This window comes from Epithele typhae (assembly GCF_022376455.1).
Source record: "Epithele typhae strain CBS 203.58 chromosome Unknown BXZ73scaffold_60, whole genome shotgun sequence".
Classification (NCBI taxonomy): domain Eukaryota; kingdom Fungi; phylum Basidiomycota; class Agaricomycetes; order Polyporales; family Epitheliaceae; genus Epithele; species Epithele typhae.
In genome coordinates this window covers 127,778-147,111 of record NW_025954251.1, presented here as the reverse complement: position 1 = coordinate 147,111, position 19,334 = coordinate 127,778, and the positions used below count along the sequence as shown (strand labels likewise).

The window sequence follows — 19,334 nt, the reverse complement described above, 5'->3', positions numbered from 1 at the left end:
ATCCCCTCGCCCGCCCACGGCTGATCCACGTCCAGCCACCATCCCGACAATCTGCACATCACGCTGCCCTCCCGGCGCAATCCTCGTCACAGGCTCACATTAATGGACTGAACCTCGCACGCTCCCGCCCGAGGCATGCCCGCCCAGCCCCGCGCTGCACTAGCCATCACATGGAAGCCCCGGCCAGGCGCGCTCGCTGGGGATGCGCAGTGCCCACGCGCCGTCACATCACCAGCCCTCTCGGACGATAGAAGCCGGATGGCCGGCGACCCGTCCACGACAACGACGACGACCGCGTCCGACCCCTCGTAACCACGCTGGCAACCGAGCCCGACTGATCACCCCGCGCCCGCCCACGCCTTTGCTCCCTGCCATTGTCAACGCCCGGCGCCGGACGCCGCGTCCTCGACGATTACGTTCGACGCGCAGGGCAAAGGCGCGTGCACAATGCAAGCAGGCGCACTAGGGGGCCGCCACGACGCACCGCGCGGAGTCGCGGACGCCGACGAGTCTCGAGGCTCGACGTCAAACTCTCGAGTCTCGCTCGGGCACCGCACGCTCACCGCCTCCTCCGCCACGAGCTGCGCACGCGAGACCTCCTCCTCGCTCGCGCGGCACGCACATGTCGCGCAGCACCTCGCCCGGCCACACCGGAAACGCGCGGACATCGAAACTCCCGCCCGGCTCATCCGACGACCCAGCCACTCGCCCAAAGCGCTCGCAGTCGAAGGAATATTGCCGCGCGATGAAGGAATACGCACCACCGCCATCGGCGCGGGTGCAGAGGTGTAGAGCGACGCCTCTCGACCAACCAACGCCCGACGCCACGACCGTTCTCTCTCGCGCGCGCTATCTCGCAACCGGCCGCGGCACGTCCGTTGATCCCTGCGGAGCCAGAACGAATGCGCGCGAAGCCTCTTCGCCTCCCGCCGCCCGCCGCCCGCTCGCTTGTGGGAGGGGGCGGGGCGGGTGGCTGCCGCCTCTCGCACGTTGACACGCACGCCGCCCGTCCGTCCGCGCTGGTGTCGAGCGAATAAACTAGCAGGTGATGCGACGGCCGCGACGCACGGCTGGCGGGCGGCAACTAATGCGCCGTCGGCGGGCTCGGGGGGCGCGTGCGCCCAGGACTCAACGAGCAGAAGCCCCGACGCCGTCCAGCAGAACGTCCACGCCACGTCGACGGACGCGCGAGCGAGCGCGGGAGCCGCGACGCGCCCCGGCCAGGGCGCGCCCGTCCGCCCACCAACAGTCGCCCACATCGATGCAGCAGGCCAGGCTCGGTGATCCCGCGCGCGCGGTCTGATCTCGTCGCTTCGGTCGAACTTGCTGGATCTCGACGCTCAGCGCTGCAACCCTCTCGCGCTTCGCCCCCGCTCGCTCTTCACGCATGCAGATCTGCCCCCTCCTTCCCCCCGCGCACAGCGGTCGCGCGCGCGCACGAGATCGCCGGTGGGGACGGGAAGGAGCGTGGCCGGGGTACTTACTCTACGTCACGAGCGCGGTATATGACCCTGGGAGCGTCCGTTCCTGGCCCGCCAGCTGCCTCCCTGGCCAGTCCCAGAGTCACGCGTGCCTCCGTTTGATCGCCCGCCGTCACGCGCGTCACGCACCACTCGGAGCCGAGAGCGTGCGACCCCGGCACGGCAGCGCGTGAACGTCACGGTCGACCAGTGAGGCTCGAGCAGTCGAGCGTGCCTCTCGAGTCGGGAAGACTGCCCGTCGCCCGAAGTCGACGTCGACGCCTTCTCTCGGACGCTCAGATCTCCAGAGAGGAACGAGGAGCATGCGGTCGCCTGTCACTACCGGCGGACGTCAGGCCCGCCCCTGGTCGTCGTCGCGGACGGACGAAAAGCAGCCGCGTGCGCTGCAGCTGCCACTGCTGTGCGCTCGTCAATCCTTGCCGGCTCCGCGAGCGAACGCCCTCGTTCCGGCGGCGCGCGCTATCGCCACCACCACCGAGTAAGTGCTACTACACACTCGCTAGCAGGGCAGAGCGGGGACGTCAACGCCCGCCGTCTCGCCGCCACGGGAAGCCGCCCGGTGGCTGGCAATCGCCCGCCGCCCGTTGGAGGGGGAGCGGTCCGCGCGGACGGAGGGCCGAGCCTTCCCAGGACCCAGCCCGAACGAGCGTGCGTTGGGCTCGACCGAAATTGAATGTGGGTTGCCCTCGGGCGTGCTTGGCGGCACTTACCACTGTCACCGCCCCGCAGCGGTGGGACTTGGGAAGCGCCGTTCGACCGGCGACGACCGTCCGGTTTCGTAGTGCGTGTGAGGCTCCGGCCAACCACCGTGCCATCGAACTTGAGAGAAGCCGAGGGTGCGTCGCGGCCCCCAGGACGCACCGGGCTCAGACCCCAGAGTTGGGAAATTTCTCGGCTCGGCTAGGCTGTCCTGTGATGACGCCGTCTTCGAATCACTCGCGTTCTGTGGCTCGAGTCGGCCCCCGCCAACGTCCTCCCACAGATATCTTCCCGGAGAATTATCAGCAGGTGAGCCCTTCTTCGTCTAAGACCCTTTGCGGAGTTTCCAGCCGAGCGCTGACGATGGGGGTGTAGCCGACGGGCATCAAATCGTCAACTTCGTTCATTTAAAGCGCATTTTCCACAGATCGAGCTTGTTCCTACACAGATTCGCGCCGATCCTTTCGCAAACAAAGGGTGGAGCGTACCTCGACCGACGTGCAAATCCTCACGATTGTCGGATGGGAAAGAAGACTGCTAAACCAAACTTCCCATCACTGGGATTGTGATAGTAGTACGCTATGTAGTCATCAGAGTCGTTACAGCACCGGTCCGAGGCGAGTCGGCAAGCAAGCACGTAGTAACCAATGCACGAACACGACGCGCCGACGGCGGCAGCGTCATCAGTCCATATCGAGCCCCTCTCTCGTCCCTCCATGCGACAGCCGCCCTGGCGCATTCAGTCTACCCCGGTCTCCCACCGGCCCTCGAGCGTCGTCCACCGCCGACGACGCCGTCGGTCCCACGCCTCCGCCGTCCCCACACCCACGCACGACCACGCCTCCTCCGCCCCGGGCTCGGGACCCTGCCGCGTGGGATCTTCGGGTTCGCGCTGAGCCCGCGCGGGCCGTCCCGCGCCGCGCCGCCCTCTTCACGCCTGAGCGTCGCCCTCGAACTGGCGGAGCGCGTCGCGGACCTCCTTCGCCCCCGGCCCGGTGCCTGTCGTGTAGATGACCTTGGAGACCTCGAAGCCGTTGAACTGGGACGCGGCGCAGACCGTGTACGCGCCCATGTTCTCGAACCCGAGCCAGTCCCCGACCTGGAGGGCGGCGGGCAGCGGCGTCACCGGGCAGACGCAGTCGAGCGAGTCGCACGTCGGGCCCCAGACGGACGACGCCCGGAGGGGGAGGCCCTGCGGGACGTGGAAGGAGCCCGCGAGGGAGAGCACGAAGGGCGTGGGCGTCTGGTGGTCGAAGAGGATGCAGTTGAAGGCCCCGTACACACCGTCGTTGATGTAGTCTACAAACAGCAACGTCAGCCAACAAGGATGGACACAAAAGCGGGGCGAAGACGTACACATCACGCTGGGATGTTCCGGGTCAGCGAGGTCCGAGTCGTCCGCCGCGGGGGGCGCCCTGCGAGCGATGATGTTCGTGGCGAGGTTGAACGCCTTGGAGACATAGTAGCGTCCAGGCTCTGCGATGATCCTCAGGCCCTCCTCCTTGCGGTTCGGGAAGTAGACGTTGATTGCCTCATTGATGACCGCGGCCATGCGCTCGAACGTCGCATCCTCGAACCCACCGCCGATGTCGAGCAGGGTGAACTTGTAGCCGGCATCGCGACCCATGTCGAACGCGGACCGTGCACGCATGAGCGCGTCCATGAACGTGTTCGGGTCGTAGCAGCCGCTGCCGACATGGAACGAGACACCAACGACGTTGAGCCCGAGCTCGCGGGCCTTCACAAGCAGCGCGGGCACGCTCGCCAACGGGGCGCCGAACTTGAGTCCGAGCCGGCAGAGCGACTTCGAGTCATCCGTGAGAATGCGGACGACGAGCTTGGCGCCGGGATGGGTGCGCGCAACCTTGTGAAGCTCGTCTGTGTTGTCGAACGTCATCATGTCCACTCCGGCCTTGGCTGAGGAGCGAATGAACGACGTAGCCTTGCAGGGGTTGGCGAAGATGATGCGGTCGGGGCTGACCCCGAGAGCCATGACCTTGTTGATCTCGCCGTTGGAGGCGCAGTCGAAACCAGTCCCGAGCGCGGCGAGAAGGCGTAGGACGTAGGGGTCGGGGTTGCACTTGATCGCTGCGGAAACGTAATGGACATGAGTCAGTGGCCCGCGATGCTACAACGGCGCGAGAACGCACCATAGAAGGGTTCAACCTCGGGCAGGTTCTTCTGCCAACGTTCGTGCTGGCGGTAGACAGAGCTGAGATCGGCAACGAAGAAGGCCTTCTCCGCGTCGGCCTCGCCTTCAGCACTGAGGTGGAGCGCGTTGATGACCCCGTTGCGGAGGTGAACGTCCATGTGCCCGCGGAGGAGGGGCGGGAGTCCAGGAATAGAAACTTCGTCATCGTAGTGATGCTCCGGGTTCTTGAGAGGATAAGCAGTATCGGTAGGGTTTGATGGGGTATAGGTGCCGTTTACGAGAGCAGATGCAAGATACTTTTCATGGTGAGAACGAGAGAGAGTGGGCGAGCGTGTAGGAGAGCACGAGATGACGTCATAGTCAAAGTCTACTGCGGGACGCGCAGGGAGAATGTCGAGAGACATCGATTCTTCTTCAGTCGAGTCCGGTGGACTGTCGAAACCGGGGTTGCTGTCTAGGAGTTCGGTGTTTGAGAGGCGGCGAGGGATGCGAAAGTGGAAGCTTTCGCGGCGAGCAGACGGAATAGTCGTTTTGTTGGAAGTCGGTGGAACCCGAATTACCGAGCCTACCGCCGCGGTCGCGAGAGGCCGGGCGGGATAGGACGGTAACAGCTAGGTCTCCTTCAGTCGAGGGGGGATCCTCGCTCCCTAAAGCGAGGACGGGCTTGAAGGGAGGGAGAGAAGCGGAGGAAACAAGAAAGTCGGGGACGGAACACGAGGAGTGGTTCGGTTAAGTTGATGCAAATACGAGCAGCGAGGGTCCTGTCAAGGGGGTTCTCCTGAAAGAAGACGTAAGGAAAGGGGCGGTACACGGGCGAGTAGGCGACATACCACGAACAGATGACCACCTGCAAACGGAAAAGAGATTGTTAGCGCGCATTCAAGAAGGAAATAAAGCGTAAAGGAGATGAGAAGATGACGAAAGACAGCATCAAGGCGTCGCGACGTGTGACAGACAGAAAGCGGTTCGGAGGCAGCAGCGCCTCGTTCCGCCCAGGGACGGTCGATAACGACACAAAGAGGGATCTCCCGTGAGCCATGCACGCAGCAGGACCCTTGCACACGGCCGACAGGTCTGACCACGAGATCAACCGCGCCGCAGACACGATGGCCGCTAGGAGCGCTATCTCCATCCCTCGCCGCCCATCTGCCGCACGACAGAAGACGACAGGGTGGGGACGGGGAAGCATGCCATGGCGGGATTGCGCGCGATGCCGGCATACGTGCGAAGAGGAAGAATACGCACTCGAGGGTCAACAGACGGAGGTCGTCGTTTCGCGCTTGGTCAGAAATGGTGGCTTGGCCAGGCTCTGCGTCGCAGCGGGGCGAGACGACGGCAGAGGGTGCGCGGGGGCGGGTCTCCCTGGGGGCAGGGGTAGTCTTTTGGGCGAGCGAGGGGGCGGAGTGGGCGGGGCAAAGAGCACGGCGGACGGGGCGGAAAGACGAACAGGGCTCCGAGGACGACCCTTTCACTTTTTTGCCATCGATTACCACGTCGACAGCCCTGGCCAATCACAGGCTCCGGCCGATGCCGGTCCTGTGCTCGTCCCCCGTTTAGGCAATCCCCCGTCTTCTCCTCGAGCTCCGACGTTTCGCCGGCCCGAGTCGGTGCGAGTCCCGAGGCTGTGAAGTGAGACTGATCATCGGCCTCGAGCGGGCGGTGTACAGCTTGTGTGCTACATTTCGTCCAGAGTACATAACCAGACATAACCCGATGAACGGCCGGATCCTGAAGGCCTGAAGCTCGCAGCAGAATGAACTTTTATGACTCCCTGTGCTCTCTGGCAGATGCATGACTCGGAGGTGGAGGAGGTGGCGGGGCCAACGTCGCCGGCATGACGCCTGGTCGGGTCATAGGCCGGTAGGTGTTACTCGCTGTGGGTCCCAGAGGCATGCGCGCTGGCTGGAAAGGAGATCCCGATACCACGCCAGGACGGCGCAGCGGCCCCGAATGGGCAGCATGGCCCACAGTCGTCGGAAACGACGTCGGAGCCCGAGTAGCTGCCGAAGGGTACGACGTGGGCATGGGAGGGGTCGGCACGCTCGCGCCGTATGGGCTTCCAAAAGGTGCGGGTGTGTACGCAGCGGCGGTGCTTTGTGTCCGCGGCGAGTCCCACTCCAGCAATCCGCCGAGCGGAATGTGTTGAACCACCACGCGCTTGCCTAGAACCTCGGCCTAGAATGGTGGCGAGCGCATGAGTCGCCGGCCGGCACGGGGAAAATGGGCACGGCGGACGCACCTCGTACATCTTGAATAGCCCCGTGTGGACCTTGGTCCAATATTGGACCCCGGTGGCGATAGAGAACAATTGAGACGAGTGCTCGTGGAAAGGCCCCGACTTGACCTCGCGTATCCGCGTGATCGACATGAAGTATAGGTTTGTGGGTGGCAGCGGCGGGCGGAGCACCGCGTCGACTGGAATTTCTCTTTGATCTGCGCAGACGACGGGTCAATACTCCAACACGGACCCATGCGCCCACACACGGACCTCGCAGCTGCGCACTTCCAAATACGTATGTCAGGAAGTGATAGTCGTCCAGGCCCCAGACCCCATGGCTCCCCGCCGGTTCGAGCTTGTAGACGTCTTGCAGTCGCCAGCAGAGGCGCAGATAGCGGAGGAAGACCGTCAGGACGATCTGCCTTTCTACTCGGGGCTCCGGCGCGAGGAACCGGAGAAGGGTGAGAGACAACAGGAATAGCGCGAACGAGGTCTCGTGCCCGGTGCCATAGTCCATCCGAATGAACGACCCGAACGCGGTCACAAAGTACGGCTCGATGAACGGCACGGCGCGCTCAAGCCCCGCGGGAAGCAGCCGCTTCAGCAGCGAACCAGCCTCCTGTGGCCGGAATGGAATCAGCACCCCGGTGAATTGTAGGGCCGCGGCTTCGCCTCACCTCTTCGAGTCTCCTGCCCCACGTTCTGAACGCAAGGTTTCCGAACCGTTGGGGGGTGGCCAGCGGCGGGATCTCGTCCACCCATCCGTCGAGCACATCAAGCACGCCGACGACCGCGCTGACCGCCTGTCCGACGAGCGTCAGCAGGGCGCAAATGGGAACGACGGATTTCTGACTTGGTCAGGCCCAGGATCGGCGTAGGGCAGAGAATGACCGACGACGGCCGCGGCGAGGCGCTGCAAGAAGAGACCGAAGTCGCGGTAGCCGGTAGTCAGCTTCCATGCGTCGACGTCCTCGTCGGTCTTAATGCGCAACACAGGCGGCTCGGCGCCCTCGAGGGTGGCAAAGGAAATAAAGCGTAGCGGTGGAAGATTGGCGGGACTGCTCGAGGCCGCCGCGGAGGGCGACGAAGTCGACATTGGACAGGTACCGTTCTAGCCGCGGTTCTCGGAGGACTGTCCAACCGGCAAGCGAGTCGACAGCTTGTTTTCTACGAGGAAAATTACAAGATTGAGAGGCCTGTGAAGCGTTGGATGGCAACTGGGAAATGAAAGGATTGGCTTCTGTCTGAAGCCGTAAGCGTAGGCTGGGCAACTGCTGGATGATCATAGTCCGGATTAATCCCACGATTCGACAGATCTGGCAGAAGACTAATGCCAGACGCTCACCTACAGCGCTGCAAGGGTCAGGGCTTTGAGGAGTTAGCGCGGAGGATGATCTGCTGGCAGCTGCAGGGTAGGGTACGAGTGAGCGCCGGGATCTAGGGCGTTTGGTGTTTAGACAAGATGGTGGCTTCGTGAGAGGAGCGGTAAGCTTAGCGCCACAAGGGCCTCACCAGGGTCACGTGGGGAACGCGTCGCGATCGGCGCCAAACACGAGCGCAGGGCCATCGTGACTTGGCTTGCATCCACCACCAATCCAAACACCTTTCCTTCCCCCCTACCCCGTCTGCCTCAACATTGGACGCGAACATGGCACCGTTTGACGATTGGAATAAGCTTGAAGACGAGGATGATGAGGAGTTGCAGGATAGCTCGGTATGTACACCCAAATACCTCCTTTGCACCCTATGCTACATGCGGTAGTCTGTGCTGCGCCCGCGTTGCAACCATTCGTATTTCCTACACCATGTGTTGTTAAACTTTTCTCATTCTCTGCCACCAGCTCTATGAAGGGAAGAAGGATGTCATCCTTTTCTGCATTGACTGTTCACCTTCCATGCTGGAAATGCGCGAAGACCCACGTTACGAGGACGTCCAGACGTGCAACCTCTTCGTAGCGCTTGAAGCCGCGATGCAAGTTCAGAAGAGAAAGGTTCTCGTCGGCCCGAGTGACTCAGTGGGGATTATGCTGTTCAATACCGTAAGCGCCACACTACGCCCCTTTTCATGCGCATACACCCACCCCACACCCTAGACGAACCGCAACGAAAGCGGCACTGCGGGCGCGGACATCAAGAAGGGTACCTATGTTTACCAACCTATCTCCGTAGTCGATGCCCCGAAGGTCATGGAGCTTTCTCAGCTCCTCGACGGTGCGTCCGCCCTATACGCGGATAGGACGCCCTGGTCTGACTGCGTTCCAGAGGCCCGGGAGAAGCCAGAGGTCTTGCGGGAGACATTTCCCCCGATGGAGACAAAGCGTGTTCCCGTAGGAGACGTCTTCACGAGCTGCAACTGGGTAATGCGTGACGGGTAAGTCTCGAATGTCCCATGAAAGCAGCGCGGGGTGAAGTGACGCCACCTTAGAGCGCCAAAGACGGCAAGCAAACGCATATTCTTCGTCACTGACGAAGACAACCCACACCCCGGCGCTGCAAGTAGCCGCCTCATCACCTCGGCTCGTACGACACTCATCGTGAGCAAAATGTCAGAGGTGTCACCTTCGTTTCTGACCGCTGTATGTCTTCCAGGATCTTGTCCAAGCTGGGATTACCGTTGAGCCGTTCTTCATCAGCACCGACAACAAACCGTTCACCCCCGCAACCTTCTACTCTGTAATCAGGTTCTTCTGTCGCTGTAGTAGTTCTGGACTAACCGTACACCGCAGTCCGTTCTCGTCACGACGAATATCACCGACGCCGATGAAACAGATGACGGCTCTATCTTACCAGAGTCGATATCCATTGGCCGGATTGACGAGCTTCTGGCGCAAATGCGCTACCACGAAGTGCCAAAGCGGGCGCAGTTCACGACGCCGCTGACACTCGCGCCCGGGCTCGTCATCGGAGTGAAGGGGTAAGCGCGTCTCCGCACGAGAATGTCTTCGTTGCAGAGTTTTGCCCGTCCGTGCTGATTCGGCGCCGGCGTGACAGATTCGGCCTCCTAACGGAGCAGAAGCGAGGCGCGTACCGGTACTTCGCCGACCTCGGCGACAGTATGGAGGCCGTGACCTCTCGTACGTCTTACGTGGACGAAGTGAGTGCATGTGTCTCGTGTAGGTTTTGGGGAAGTACGCTTACGGTCTATGCCCAACCCGCAGGACCGGGACACGGCGGCCGACAAAGCGCATATACAGTATGGGATGGAGCTCGGGGCTCGGGCGGCAGACGCTGAGGAGGGCGAAGAAGACAGCAGGCCGAAGGAATTGACCGGTGCCCGCGCTGTGCCCCTCGGCAGCCGCGTATTCTTTACCGCTGACGAAGTGCGGTCCTTCCGCACGGTCGGGCTCGAGCCTGGTTCGCATACCTTCAATTGCACGCTGGTCCTTCGCTCGCTGACCGCATGGAACCAGGCATTAAGGTGCTAGGTTTCAAGAGCCGGAAGGACCTTGCCTTCGAAGACAACATCAAGCATTCGGTGTTCATCTATCCTGATGAGATGGTGCGACCTGTTCTCGTCGCCTTCCTCGGAGCCGTCGCTTACTGTTCTCATTGCTCGTTCCGACCGTGACCAAACCTCCGCGGCCAATCGGGCCCCTCTTTACAGACATACTCGGGGAGCAAGCGCACATTCACGGCCCTCCTTCGAACGACGATCAGGAAAAAGAAGATCGTCATCGCCATCGCGCTCACCCGCCGCAACGCCTCTCCCATTTTCTGCGCAATGCTGCCGCAGGTGAGCTCCTTCTCGATCGAACCTATCACCAATGTAGCCCCGCTGGCAGATGGCCCGCCAGGGTCCGCACGCACGCCTCGCTCATGTGACAGACGCACTAACCGCCTGCGTGCCGTGCCCAGGGCGAAAAGGTCGACGCGAGCGGCTGGCGTGAGCCGCCGGGCTTCCACCTTATCCCGCTGCCATTCGCCGACGACATCCGAGCCGCTCCCGTGGAGTCGGCTTTCCGCGGTAGGCGCATCGTCCTTTTCCTGGGAGCTGCTAGTGCGGAAGCTGACTTGGGCCCATTTTCGTACCCATTCACCGCCGCTCGATCGACGACATTGACGGCTTCGCCGTAATTGCTCCCTGGACAACCTGGCCCGCCCCGCAGCTTCCGACGAGCTCGCGGAGCAGGCAGCAGAGTGGATAGCGAAGCTAATGGTCAAGAACGGAACGTATCCACCCGACGCCTACCCGAACCCAGGTGCGCTGCCAACGTATATTGCCTCGGCCCTTAATCCTGTCGGGGGCAATTCAATCGTACGGCAGTCGTTCTCACTCGCCTCTCCCAGCCCTTGCGTATCACAACGCTCAGCTCGAGGCAAGCGCATTTCGAGAAGAGTTCGACCCAGAAGCATTCGAGGACCTGACGGAACCGAAACACGACATGATACACAGGGTCAGGACCGTTCTCCTTCCAGCCGTCGAGACCCAGGGCTCACGTAATAGGGAAAACGGTGCTTCCGCCGCCCCCTTCTCCCCACCGGAATGGAACCTTTCCGTCCCGCGCGCGACGGCCAACGACAGCGGGCAGGCCAGCTGATGAAGGCGTGGAAGCAGGTCCTGCGCGAGGACGACACGGCGAACATAGTCGCCGCACCCGTCGCAGGCACCAAGCGGAAGGCGGTGAGTAACCTCCCTCCCGCTCGCCCGCCCGCCCGCGAGCTGACCGTCGCGCCGGACGCGGCCTGCCCGACTGCGGCACATGCGCTCCGCAGGACGTGAGCGTGGACGAGGCCGAGATTCGCAGCAAGTACGACGCCGGTGCGCTCGCGAAGGTGAGCCCTGTCCCACCGTCATTCTACCGTTCTGGGAGCCTGCGCCCGGGATGCCCGCGTCGTCCCTGTCCGTGTTTGGTCCGTGTGCTGACTCGGGTCGTCTCCACAGCTCCGTGTCGATCAGCTCAAGGTACGTACCCGATTTCGTTCATGTGACGCTCTCGAGCTGGCGCGCGCGGCCCGCACTGTATCGTGCTTGTACAATGCGGCCGACTTCGTGACATCAAGTGTACGCCTACCCTGCACGCCGTTCACACCGCCGTCCCGAGCGCGTCGGCGGCCCCGCGCCTACCTGCCCGCCCATTTGCGCGTGCGATCTGATTCAGGAGTGCTCATTGATGGCCTTCATCACGCAGGAATTCCTGAAGAGCAAGGGCGAGGCTGTCTCCGGCAAGAAGGCGGACCTCGTCGAGCGCGTCGCGGACTGGCTCGCCGGGCACGCCTGATCGCCGGCCGGCGCGGCGACCTCACGCTTCTCGATGGGCCAGACAGGTAGTCTCGATCCCCACTCGTCTCCTACTAAGTGGCATCTTATGACCCGGAGTCCCGTTTATTGCAGACTCGGCACGTGCGCACGGCGCAATGTATCTGTTATCTCAGTCGCTTGTAGCACGCATCCCAGTACCCACACAGCTGGTTACACCGTAACAGCCTTCGAAGTTCGTAGGCGCCGCGCCATATTGGACGACGAGCATCACCCGCTGCGCTCCCCCCCTCCCACCCGGCCCTCCCACCGCGCGCCGCTCCCGCGACGATCGCGGCGGTCGAAGGCTCGAGCCGGCGCGCGAGTCTCCTTCGCGCACCCCTCCCGGTCCGTGCCTGGCTGCTGCGGCCACAATGAACGCATGCGTGCGTTAATTGCGCCCACGCCCGCGCCTCCCGCGGCTCTCCCCCCCTCCCCACCCCGCCCGTGAGATTCGGTCCCGCAGGCGGCGACCTGAGAACGCGCCGCAGGGTGCATGGGGTGTCGGTCCAGCTCTGTCCCGTGGTCGGAGCTGAGGCCTGAGGCGCCTACCGGTGTTGACGCGGACGTTGAGCACCCTCTAGTGAAAGGCCGCGGAGCACGAAGTCCGCGCGGGGAACCAGTAAAGGTACCCGTTGCTGTGGCCCGGACCGTCGACGGCAGGCACGGGTCCAGGACCGAGGCCCGAGAACCGCGACTCGCGAGCCGGCATACATATTGATATTGATGTGCGCAGCAGGCCCGCGCGCGCTGCGGTGCACGCGATTCGACGTCCGCGCCGCCCAAGGGCGACGCGCCGTCGCCATGCGGGGGCGTGCGGGGCCGAGCGCACACCGCAGCCAGCCCGCTAGGCCTTTCGGGGCGGGGAACATGCATCGACGTCTCTCGTCCGCGTTCGGAGCGGAGGAGCTTGGGCGTCGAGCGCGCCAGAAGCCTGTCGTCCGTTGTCAGGCGCACTCGCGTTCTGTGCACGTAAGTACGGGCTGCGCAGGGGCGGGCATTAATTGGGAATTGGGAATCGCAGGAACCGGAGTCGACGTCGAGAACGCTTAGCGGGACCGAGAGGCAGGGCGCGCACGCCCCCGGCCTTCCGATCCGTCCGGCTCGATGCGGACGTCCGGGCGTGACGCCCCTCGCGCGGACGAGGTGGGGCGGGGCGCCGAGATAAGTGCTGTTGGCTTGGTATAAAGTGCAGTGTCGTCCGGAAGGAGGCATAGCATTAGAGAGGTCTGGGCAGCGTCCCCGGCGTGAGCATGGATTTCCGCCACTGAATGCCCAGAGGTGCGGAGGCCTCCCGGGCTCTCCGCCAATCCACCTAGCTAGGCGGCGGCGCCCGCACCACCGGGGAAGGCTCGTCCCCTTCCCGCATGACCGCACTAGAACGCGGGGGGGCGGAGGCCATTTGACCATCTTGAGCCGGATCGACCGAGTGACAGCCAGTGCGCAAGGCCCCGCGGTGCGTGCCAAGTATACTGGCCGTACTTACCTTGCAGCGTTGCGCGGGAAGGGTGCGAGTGGGAGGTGGTTCCTCGGTCGCCAGCCGTGTGGGTCCGGCGCACGCGGGGCCGGGTGGTATAAGGTGGTATATTTGGCGCGAAGGTGGCGGGGCTGCGAGTGGGGAGCTGTAGCTATAGCTGGCCAGGCACCTGCCGTGGGTCCTGCAGCGGCAACGCGCGCGCGGCGGTGGGCAGCGTTTGGCGGCGTTCGCAGCTGAGCCCAGCGTTGCGTGTTGGAAGGAGGCGTCCATCCGGTCTAATACTTGGGTGGGCGTGCCAAGCTCCACGGCAGGACAATTAATCCACGAGCGCAACCGAAGCAGAACCGGAGCCACTGCCCCAGGAACGCGTCCGGCACGCACGAGAGCAGGCCGCCGGAAAAGGCGACTGTTCCGACCGAGACGAGCCCCCGACAGAGTTTGCGTGCGCTGGGAGAAGCGGCGGCGCGGCGAGGGTGGGTGCGGGAGCGGGGGCGTCGACGACGGGCTGAGAGGGCGCGCGACCCACGGAGAGTCACGGGCCGTCGACGGCTCCGGGGGCTCGCGACGGCTCCCATGGGCGTGGGCGTGAGTGCGTGCGCGGGAGGAGGGGGCCCGTATCTGATTAGATGGCGGCAGCAAGCGCCCGGGGCCGAGTCGCGAAATTGCGCCATTAGCTCGGAAGATGCGCACTCCCTTTCCCGCCGCTTTCTCGAGCCAGCTAGCATGGGCGCACGACGTCAAGCTCAGGCCCCGGCACCGCTCCCAGCGAGCCCAGCTGTTGCCAACCGACTAGTGCCCATGTTTTGCCACCAGCCGACTCCCACCAGAACCACCACTGCCCCGCACGCGCCCCCCGACGCTGCACAGAACGACGTCCGTCCGCCGCCAGCACACCACGCACTCCCGGAACGATGCGCCCGGGCCTTCCTCTGAACCTGTACGAAGTCAAGTCGCCAGACGACTTCCGCACGCTGCTCGCAGAAGACCTCGCCCGCGTCGCGCTGCTCAGCTTCTGGACCCCGTGGGCCGCGCCGTGCGAGCAGATGAACGAGGTCGTCCGTGCGCTCGCACTCAAGTACCCGCGCGTGCTCGTCCTCTCCGTGCGTGTCTCACGTTCCCGCCCCGGCCGCGCGTCGAGTCTCTGAGTCCTGACCGCCCCGGCGCCCCCCAGATCGAGGCGGAGGCCCAGGAGGACATCGCCGCGTCGTTCGACGTCGACGCCGTCCCGACGTTCATCCTCCTCAGAGTACGTGACGTCTCCCATCCGGTGCCCCACCCGTGCCTCCTTCCTCTCCTTCCCCGGGGTGCGCCCCCGGAGCGCCTCCGGTGCACCCCTCCGAGCTTCCTCCCCGAACCCCCCGTCGTCTGACCGACCCCGCGTTCACGTCCACAGGGCAACTCGCTCCTCGCCCGCATCCCCGGCGCGGACGCCCTCACGCTCACCCGCGCCCTCGCCGCGCACGCGCCCGCGCCCGCACCCGCGGCTCCGGGGAGCGTCTCCCGCGTCTCGAGCTCAGGCTCCGAGACCGCCCCGTCCGAGTCTGGCTCTGGCTCCGGCTCCGGGGCGTGGAGCTCCCCGGGCGCGCTGTCCTCGCCCTCCGCCTCGTCCGCGTCCACGTGGTCGTCGCCGGAGCCGTCGTCGCCCTCGGAGCTCCTGGACGAGCTCGACGCGCTGTGGTGCACGGGGCCGGGGATGGGCGTGCCGTGACCTGACCGGTCCGGTCGCTGGGCCCGCGCAGGGCCCGCGCAGGCTTTCGTAGGCTCGGAGGTCGGAGGGGACTCTTTTTCTCGGACACGGCTTCGCTCTCCGTTTTAGTGTTTGATGTCTCTGTCCTGCGTACGTACATGTAAGCGTAATCTCTTCTCCCTTCTGTTGTATACCACCTATGTTAGAGCGCGTATACACAGCGCCAGCGATCTCGGGGGATGTGCTCTGTGTGTGCGTTCATGTGATCGCGTGCCGTTGAGTCCGGTCTGGTCTGCCACCGAGATCGCCTGCGGGCGGCGGCTTGTGTCGGGCACGAGTTCGGTTTTGGAAACAAGCTTTGCGAGATCGTGCCGCGAGCTGGATCCGGACGAGACAGCGATGATCGCCCCGGACTCCGGCGGAGCACCTGAGGTGGGCCCCATGTAGACGGCGTGGCGACCGAAAACCGATCGCACGATCGAGCGGAAAGACACTAAGCCGCCACGGGCTGGGAAATTGGAATGGAGGAGGGCTCGAGGGAGGGGAGCTCTAACGTGGAGGTCTGCGGGCCGATCTATAGGTTGGCATGCACCGGTACCTCAGGCCTCGGTAAGGACGTGATTCCCAAGTTCCAACGATCGAGTGCTGCCCCCACGGCCCACGGGGGTTACGCCAGGCGTGTCGCCATCCGGCGGGTGCACGCTTCAGCGAGGCGGAGATACTTAAGTTATATGGATCGATCGGCCGCCGGCGTTGGGGATCGAGGGTGGGATGCTCGGGGACAGCCAGAGGAATGCAACCGCCCCCGACTTCGTGCCCCACGTGCGTACGTGTGCGTCGGTGATCGGCGTGAACGTGCTCGACGGACCTCAAAGACGCAAGGGTTCGGAAAGCGTGCACAGGCTCTCGACGTTCGACTTTGGGGGGCGATGCGCGGAGAGAGTCCTCTGAAAAGCTGCCGATTGCTCCGCCTCAAGAACGCGGGACGGGGCTCCAAAATGCAATCTATCTAGCCTCATGCGCCACCACCCGTCCGTCCACGGTTCCCGGAGAGTGCTCAGAGGTCGAGGAAGTCGGACTCCTCCTCGACGAGCAGGGCGAGGAACTTGAAGAAGGACGCGGCGGGGAAGCCGACGACGTTGTGGTAGTCCCCCTCGATCTTGCTCACCAGCACCCCGCCGAGGCCCTGCCGCGCGTCCCGGCGTCAGCCCACGCAGACCAAGGGAGGGCTAATAGGGAGGGAGAGAAGCAGACCTGGATCGCGAACCCGCCCGCGCGGTCGGCGCCCTCGCCGTTCTCGACGTACGCCTTGAGCAGCGCCTCGTCGTTCTCCTGGAAGTACACGAGCGTGCGCTCCTCGATCGACCTGGGGGCGGCGCGTGCGCGTCAACGTCCTTTCGCTCCCACCACCACCTTCCCAGTCGAGAGAGACGGCACGCACTTGAGCTTGTACCCCGGCGCTTCCAGGACGGGCCACACTGCGTCGGTCCGGGTAGGGGGGTCAGACGGACGCGAGGCGGAGGAGAGGAGATGGAGGGCGCACCGAGGGTGACCCCAGTGACGACCTCGCAGACGCCGCCGTTGAGGTCGAGGAGCATCCGGAGGTTGTCCGCCTTGTCCGCCGGCTTCTCGAGCAGGTCCTGCGGCGGCGGGGGCTCGTCCGAGAAGCGCGGCACGCTCGAGAGCCCCGGGAGCGGGTGGGTGAGCACGACCGTGTCCGCTGCGTGCGTGCGTGCGTGTCCGTGTCAGCTCTCGACCCCGACTTCGATCGACGCGGAGAGCGCACCGGAGATGACGAGATCGGGTGCGTCGTCCGGGTTCTCCCGCTGCGGAGGCGATCGGTGTCGGCGGGGAAGGGAAAGGGAGGAGGAGGAGGCGGGCGATTCTGTCGCTTGTTAGACGGCGGGGAGAGAGGGGAGAGGACGTACGACGAGGCGCTCGTAGACCTCGACCGCCTTGTGGGTCGCGGTCGAGACCGGGTACTCGTGCGGGTCGGGGAACTCGTCGAAGGAGAGCGTCTCCTCGAACGTCGAGGGCACGATCTCCGGCTCGATTCCCTGTGCGGCGGACAGGAGGGGGTCAGCACGAGGGCCCCTGTGCGGGCGGCGGGGCGGGAACGCACGAAGGTCTTGAGGATGTCGCGGCGGCGGCGGCTGGCGGAGGCGAGCACGACGCGCTTGCCGTACAGCTTCTTGAGCGAGGGCGTCTGGAGCGCGGTGGGCTGGACGCAGTTGTGGGCGGGGAGCTCGACGGCCCCCGTCCCACCTCCGAAGAAACTGAGCATCGCGGTTGATATTATCACGAGGCTGCGGTGTCGCGGAAGGTCTGAAATGGGGTGCGGTGGGTCTAGCCTGTGCGCTCCGTGAGCAGTTGAATGCACAAGACCACAGCCGATGCGCACTGGGAACGTGAAAAGTCTTGTTGTTGTGGCCTGGACGAGGCCGTGACGTATCGCCCGAGTGGGCACTGCAGCTGACAGGCGCCCGGGATACCAGATATGGCATCGAGGACGGCCGATGACCGAGATCGGGGGCCCCAGAAGGCAATCTCCGGGGGCAGACAGTCGAGGACTCGGACGGGTTGGAAGTCGACCACGACGAGCACGGACGACGACTCTCTGTTTCGTGCGGGAACACAGGCGATGTTCGCCATCATCCTTCGCCGCGAACTTCATCAGCGCTCTCAACAAGGTCCGCAACCCAATCTCCTTCTCTCTCCCCGCACGCACAGGCCAAGCGGGGCATGCAGCCACTGCCAGCGCGCCCATGCACTTAAGCATCCCGATCAAGGGTCCTCGGCGGAGCAGAGCCATCTTCTGCCTAGCTTAGCGCAACGTGTTAGCTTTCGCGGAGTGTGATTTGGGGCAGCGGCCACTTGCAGTCTGAGCCTCGTCCGGGCTGGGCTTCGCGTCCGGCGGCGACACGGATATAAGTCGACGAGCTCCCTCCGCCTCACGTCCCTCTTCTTCGCCCCCACCCCTCTCGCCCCCTCCTTCGGCTCAAGATGCAGCTCACCGTCCTGCCATCCGCCGCGGGTAAGCGTCCCCCGACCCCTTGATCATGAGCGCGACTGACCCCCACCCCCACCGCGCAGACAGCAACCACCTGCGCGGCCACTCCAAGCCCAAGCGCGACCCCGCCTCCTCCTCCTCCTCCTCCCCCTCCACGGACGGCGGCGAGCCCCGCACCCTCCGCCGCAAGGTCTCCCGCGCGCTCTCCACCCTCGTCCACCGCGCGCGCTCCATCCCCGACCTCCGCGCCCGCGCTGCCGCAGACGACGCCGCGCCCCCGGTGCCCGCGCTGCCTCACACGCTCGCGCGGGAGGGCACCTCGTCCACGTCCGGCGACGAGTCCTACTCGGACTCGTGCTCGGACGACGACTCGAAGACCCCGTGGCCGGTGCCGGCGAGGCGCGCGCCGCGGAAGGAGGGACGGAAGATCCGGAAGCTGCGGAGCGTGCTGTCGAGCACGAGCTTGGGGCTCGTCGCGTCCGGGGCGTCCGCTGCCGACCTCGGTGCGACGACGGCGACGGCGACGGCGACGGCGAAGTGCGGCGGCGCGGGGCCGTACGGGGGCGGGGTGTGGGACGCGTCCGAGTCGCGGGGGACGCTCGTGGACCAGTACGCGTACCCGGCGATGAGGGTGGACCCGGTGCTGTACGGGATGATCATGATCTGAGAGGTGGGGGCGGGCTCAAGTGTGTGGTGTGTGGTCGTGACTGGCATGGCTGGGAGGGTACGTTTTTGGGATCTGTGCTGTGTGTATCGTTGTATCTATAGCTAGAGTACTGCGCGTTATCTATGGGCTTTGGGAAGTTCATTCTGAGAAGGAAACTGCCGTCTTTAGGTCTGCAGGGTGCGTGCGTCACTTGAGAGTTCGATGTGTGCAGCGCGCGGCGGTTGCAGAGACTTACTGGTGCGTGCAAGGGCCCGATCTACCCGGCCTCTTGCACGCAATCTCATGCCGCGGCCAGTCGACCCTTTGGAAAGGCCCCGACGGACAATACATTGCACTCTTGCAGCCCACGCATGCCTTGGCCAGCAGTACTCAGCGAAGTGGAACATTTTGGTGCGAGTTCAACTCGCGCCTCATTGGCGCTCTTTCAAAGTTGAACCGGTCCACTTGGAGTCGAACTGATCGAGTCGGCCGACTCCAGTCTCTTTCTCGAAACGACTCTCCAATTCCTCCTCCGACTCTGTTCCTCGTCAGTGTCAATGATCAACCGATCAACTTCGATTTGCGCCTGCTCGCCTCACCGAGCAGCGAACGCGAGGTTAGAACAGATGGGGGACATAACTTGATTATGGTGAGTCCTTCCACTTCGCAGCGTGCAGTGGCGTCTTCACCCAGCCTCCGAATGTCTATTTGCGTCTTTCCGTCTTCCG

The 19,334-nt window shown here is 64.3% G+C and overlaps 6 protein-coding genes across 6 annotated transcripts; 3 read left to right on the top strand and 3 right to left on the bottom strand.

Moving 5' to 3' along the window:
* Window positions 1-3,111: 3,111 nt before the first annotated feature.
* On the bottom strand, window positions 3,112-4,490 carry BXZ73DRAFT_52742 (ornithine decarboxylase; the record flags this gene model as incomplete). Its single annotated transcript, XM_048020864.1, has 3 exons — window positions 3,112-3,479; window positions 3,537-4,268; window positions 4,331-4,490. 3 exons carry the CDS (start codon window positions 4,488-4,490, stop codon window positions 3,112-3,114), a joined length of 1,260 nt encoding a protein of 419 aa, XP_047874095.1.
* A 1,603-nt stretch (window positions 4,491-6,093) lies between these two features.
* BXZ73DRAFT_92139 (Phosphotyrosyl phosphatase activator) lies at window positions 6,094-7,646 on the bottom strand (the record flags this gene model as incomplete). The annotated part of the gene is made up of 5 exons (XM_048026256.1): window positions 6,094-6,507; window positions 6,572-6,765; window positions 6,821-7,169; window positions 7,228-7,353; window positions 7,404-7,646. 5 exons carry the CDS (start codon window positions 7,644-7,646, stop codon window positions 6,094-6,096), a joined length of 1,326 nt encoding a protein of 441 aa, XP_047874094.1.
* A 552-nt stretch (window positions 7,647-8,198) lies between these two features.
* Window positions 8,199-11,769, top strand: BXZ73DRAFT_52696 (ku70-like protein; the record flags this gene model as incomplete). The annotated part of the gene is made up of 18 exons (XM_048020859.1): window positions 8,199-8,264; window positions 8,392-8,589; window positions 8,644-8,761; window positions 8,813-8,921; window positions 8,976-9,084; window positions 9,140-9,223; window positions 9,277-9,464; window positions 9,542-9,644; window positions 9,709-9,904; window positions 9,961-10,049; window positions 10,155-10,283; window positions 10,406-10,514; window positions 10,657-10,749; window positions 10,838-10,944; window positions 11,073-11,171; window positions 11,264-11,323; window positions 11,433-11,453; window positions 11,680-11,769. 18 exons carry the CDS (start codon window positions 8,199-8,201, stop codon window positions 11,767-11,769), a joined length of 1,968 nt encoding a protein of 655 aa, XP_047874093.1.
* A 2,405-nt stretch (window positions 11,770-14,174) lies between these two features.
* On the top strand, window positions 14,175-14,971 carry BXZ73DRAFT_105074 (thioredoxin-like protein; the record flags this gene model as incomplete). The annotated part of the gene is made up of 3 exons (XM_048016124.1): window positions 14,175-14,363; window positions 14,435-14,509; window positions 14,657-14,971. The coding sequence occupies 3 exons, from the start codon at window positions 14,175-14,177 to the stop codon at window positions 14,969-14,971; spliced, it is 579 nt and encodes a 192-aa protein (XP_047874092.1).
* Window positions 14,972-16,007: 1,036 nt separating this feature from the next.
* On the bottom strand, window positions 16,008-17,234 carry BXZ73DRAFT_105073 (Maf/Ham1; the record flags this gene model as incomplete). Its single annotated transcript, XM_048016123.1, has 7 exons — window positions 16,008-16,136; window positions 16,205-16,316; window positions 16,392-16,428; window positions 16,494-16,670; window positions 16,737-16,776; window positions 16,879-17,007; window positions 17,073-17,234. 7 exons carry the CDS (start codon window positions 17,232-17,234, stop codon window positions 16,008-16,010), a joined length of 786 nt encoding a protein of 261 aa, XP_047874091.1.
* Window positions 17,235-17,953: 719 nt separating this feature from the next.
* BXZ73DRAFT_105072 (uncharacterized protein) lies at window positions 17,954-18,627 on the top strand (the record flags this gene model as incomplete). Its single annotated transcript, XM_048016122.1, has 2 exons — window positions 17,954-17,984; window positions 18,044-18,627. The coding sequence occupies 2 exons, from the start codon at window positions 17,954-17,956 to the stop codon at window positions 18,625-18,627; spliced, it is 615 nt and encodes a 204-aa protein (XP_047874090.1).
* Between the last annotated feature and the right edge of the window lie 707 nt (window positions 18,628-19,334).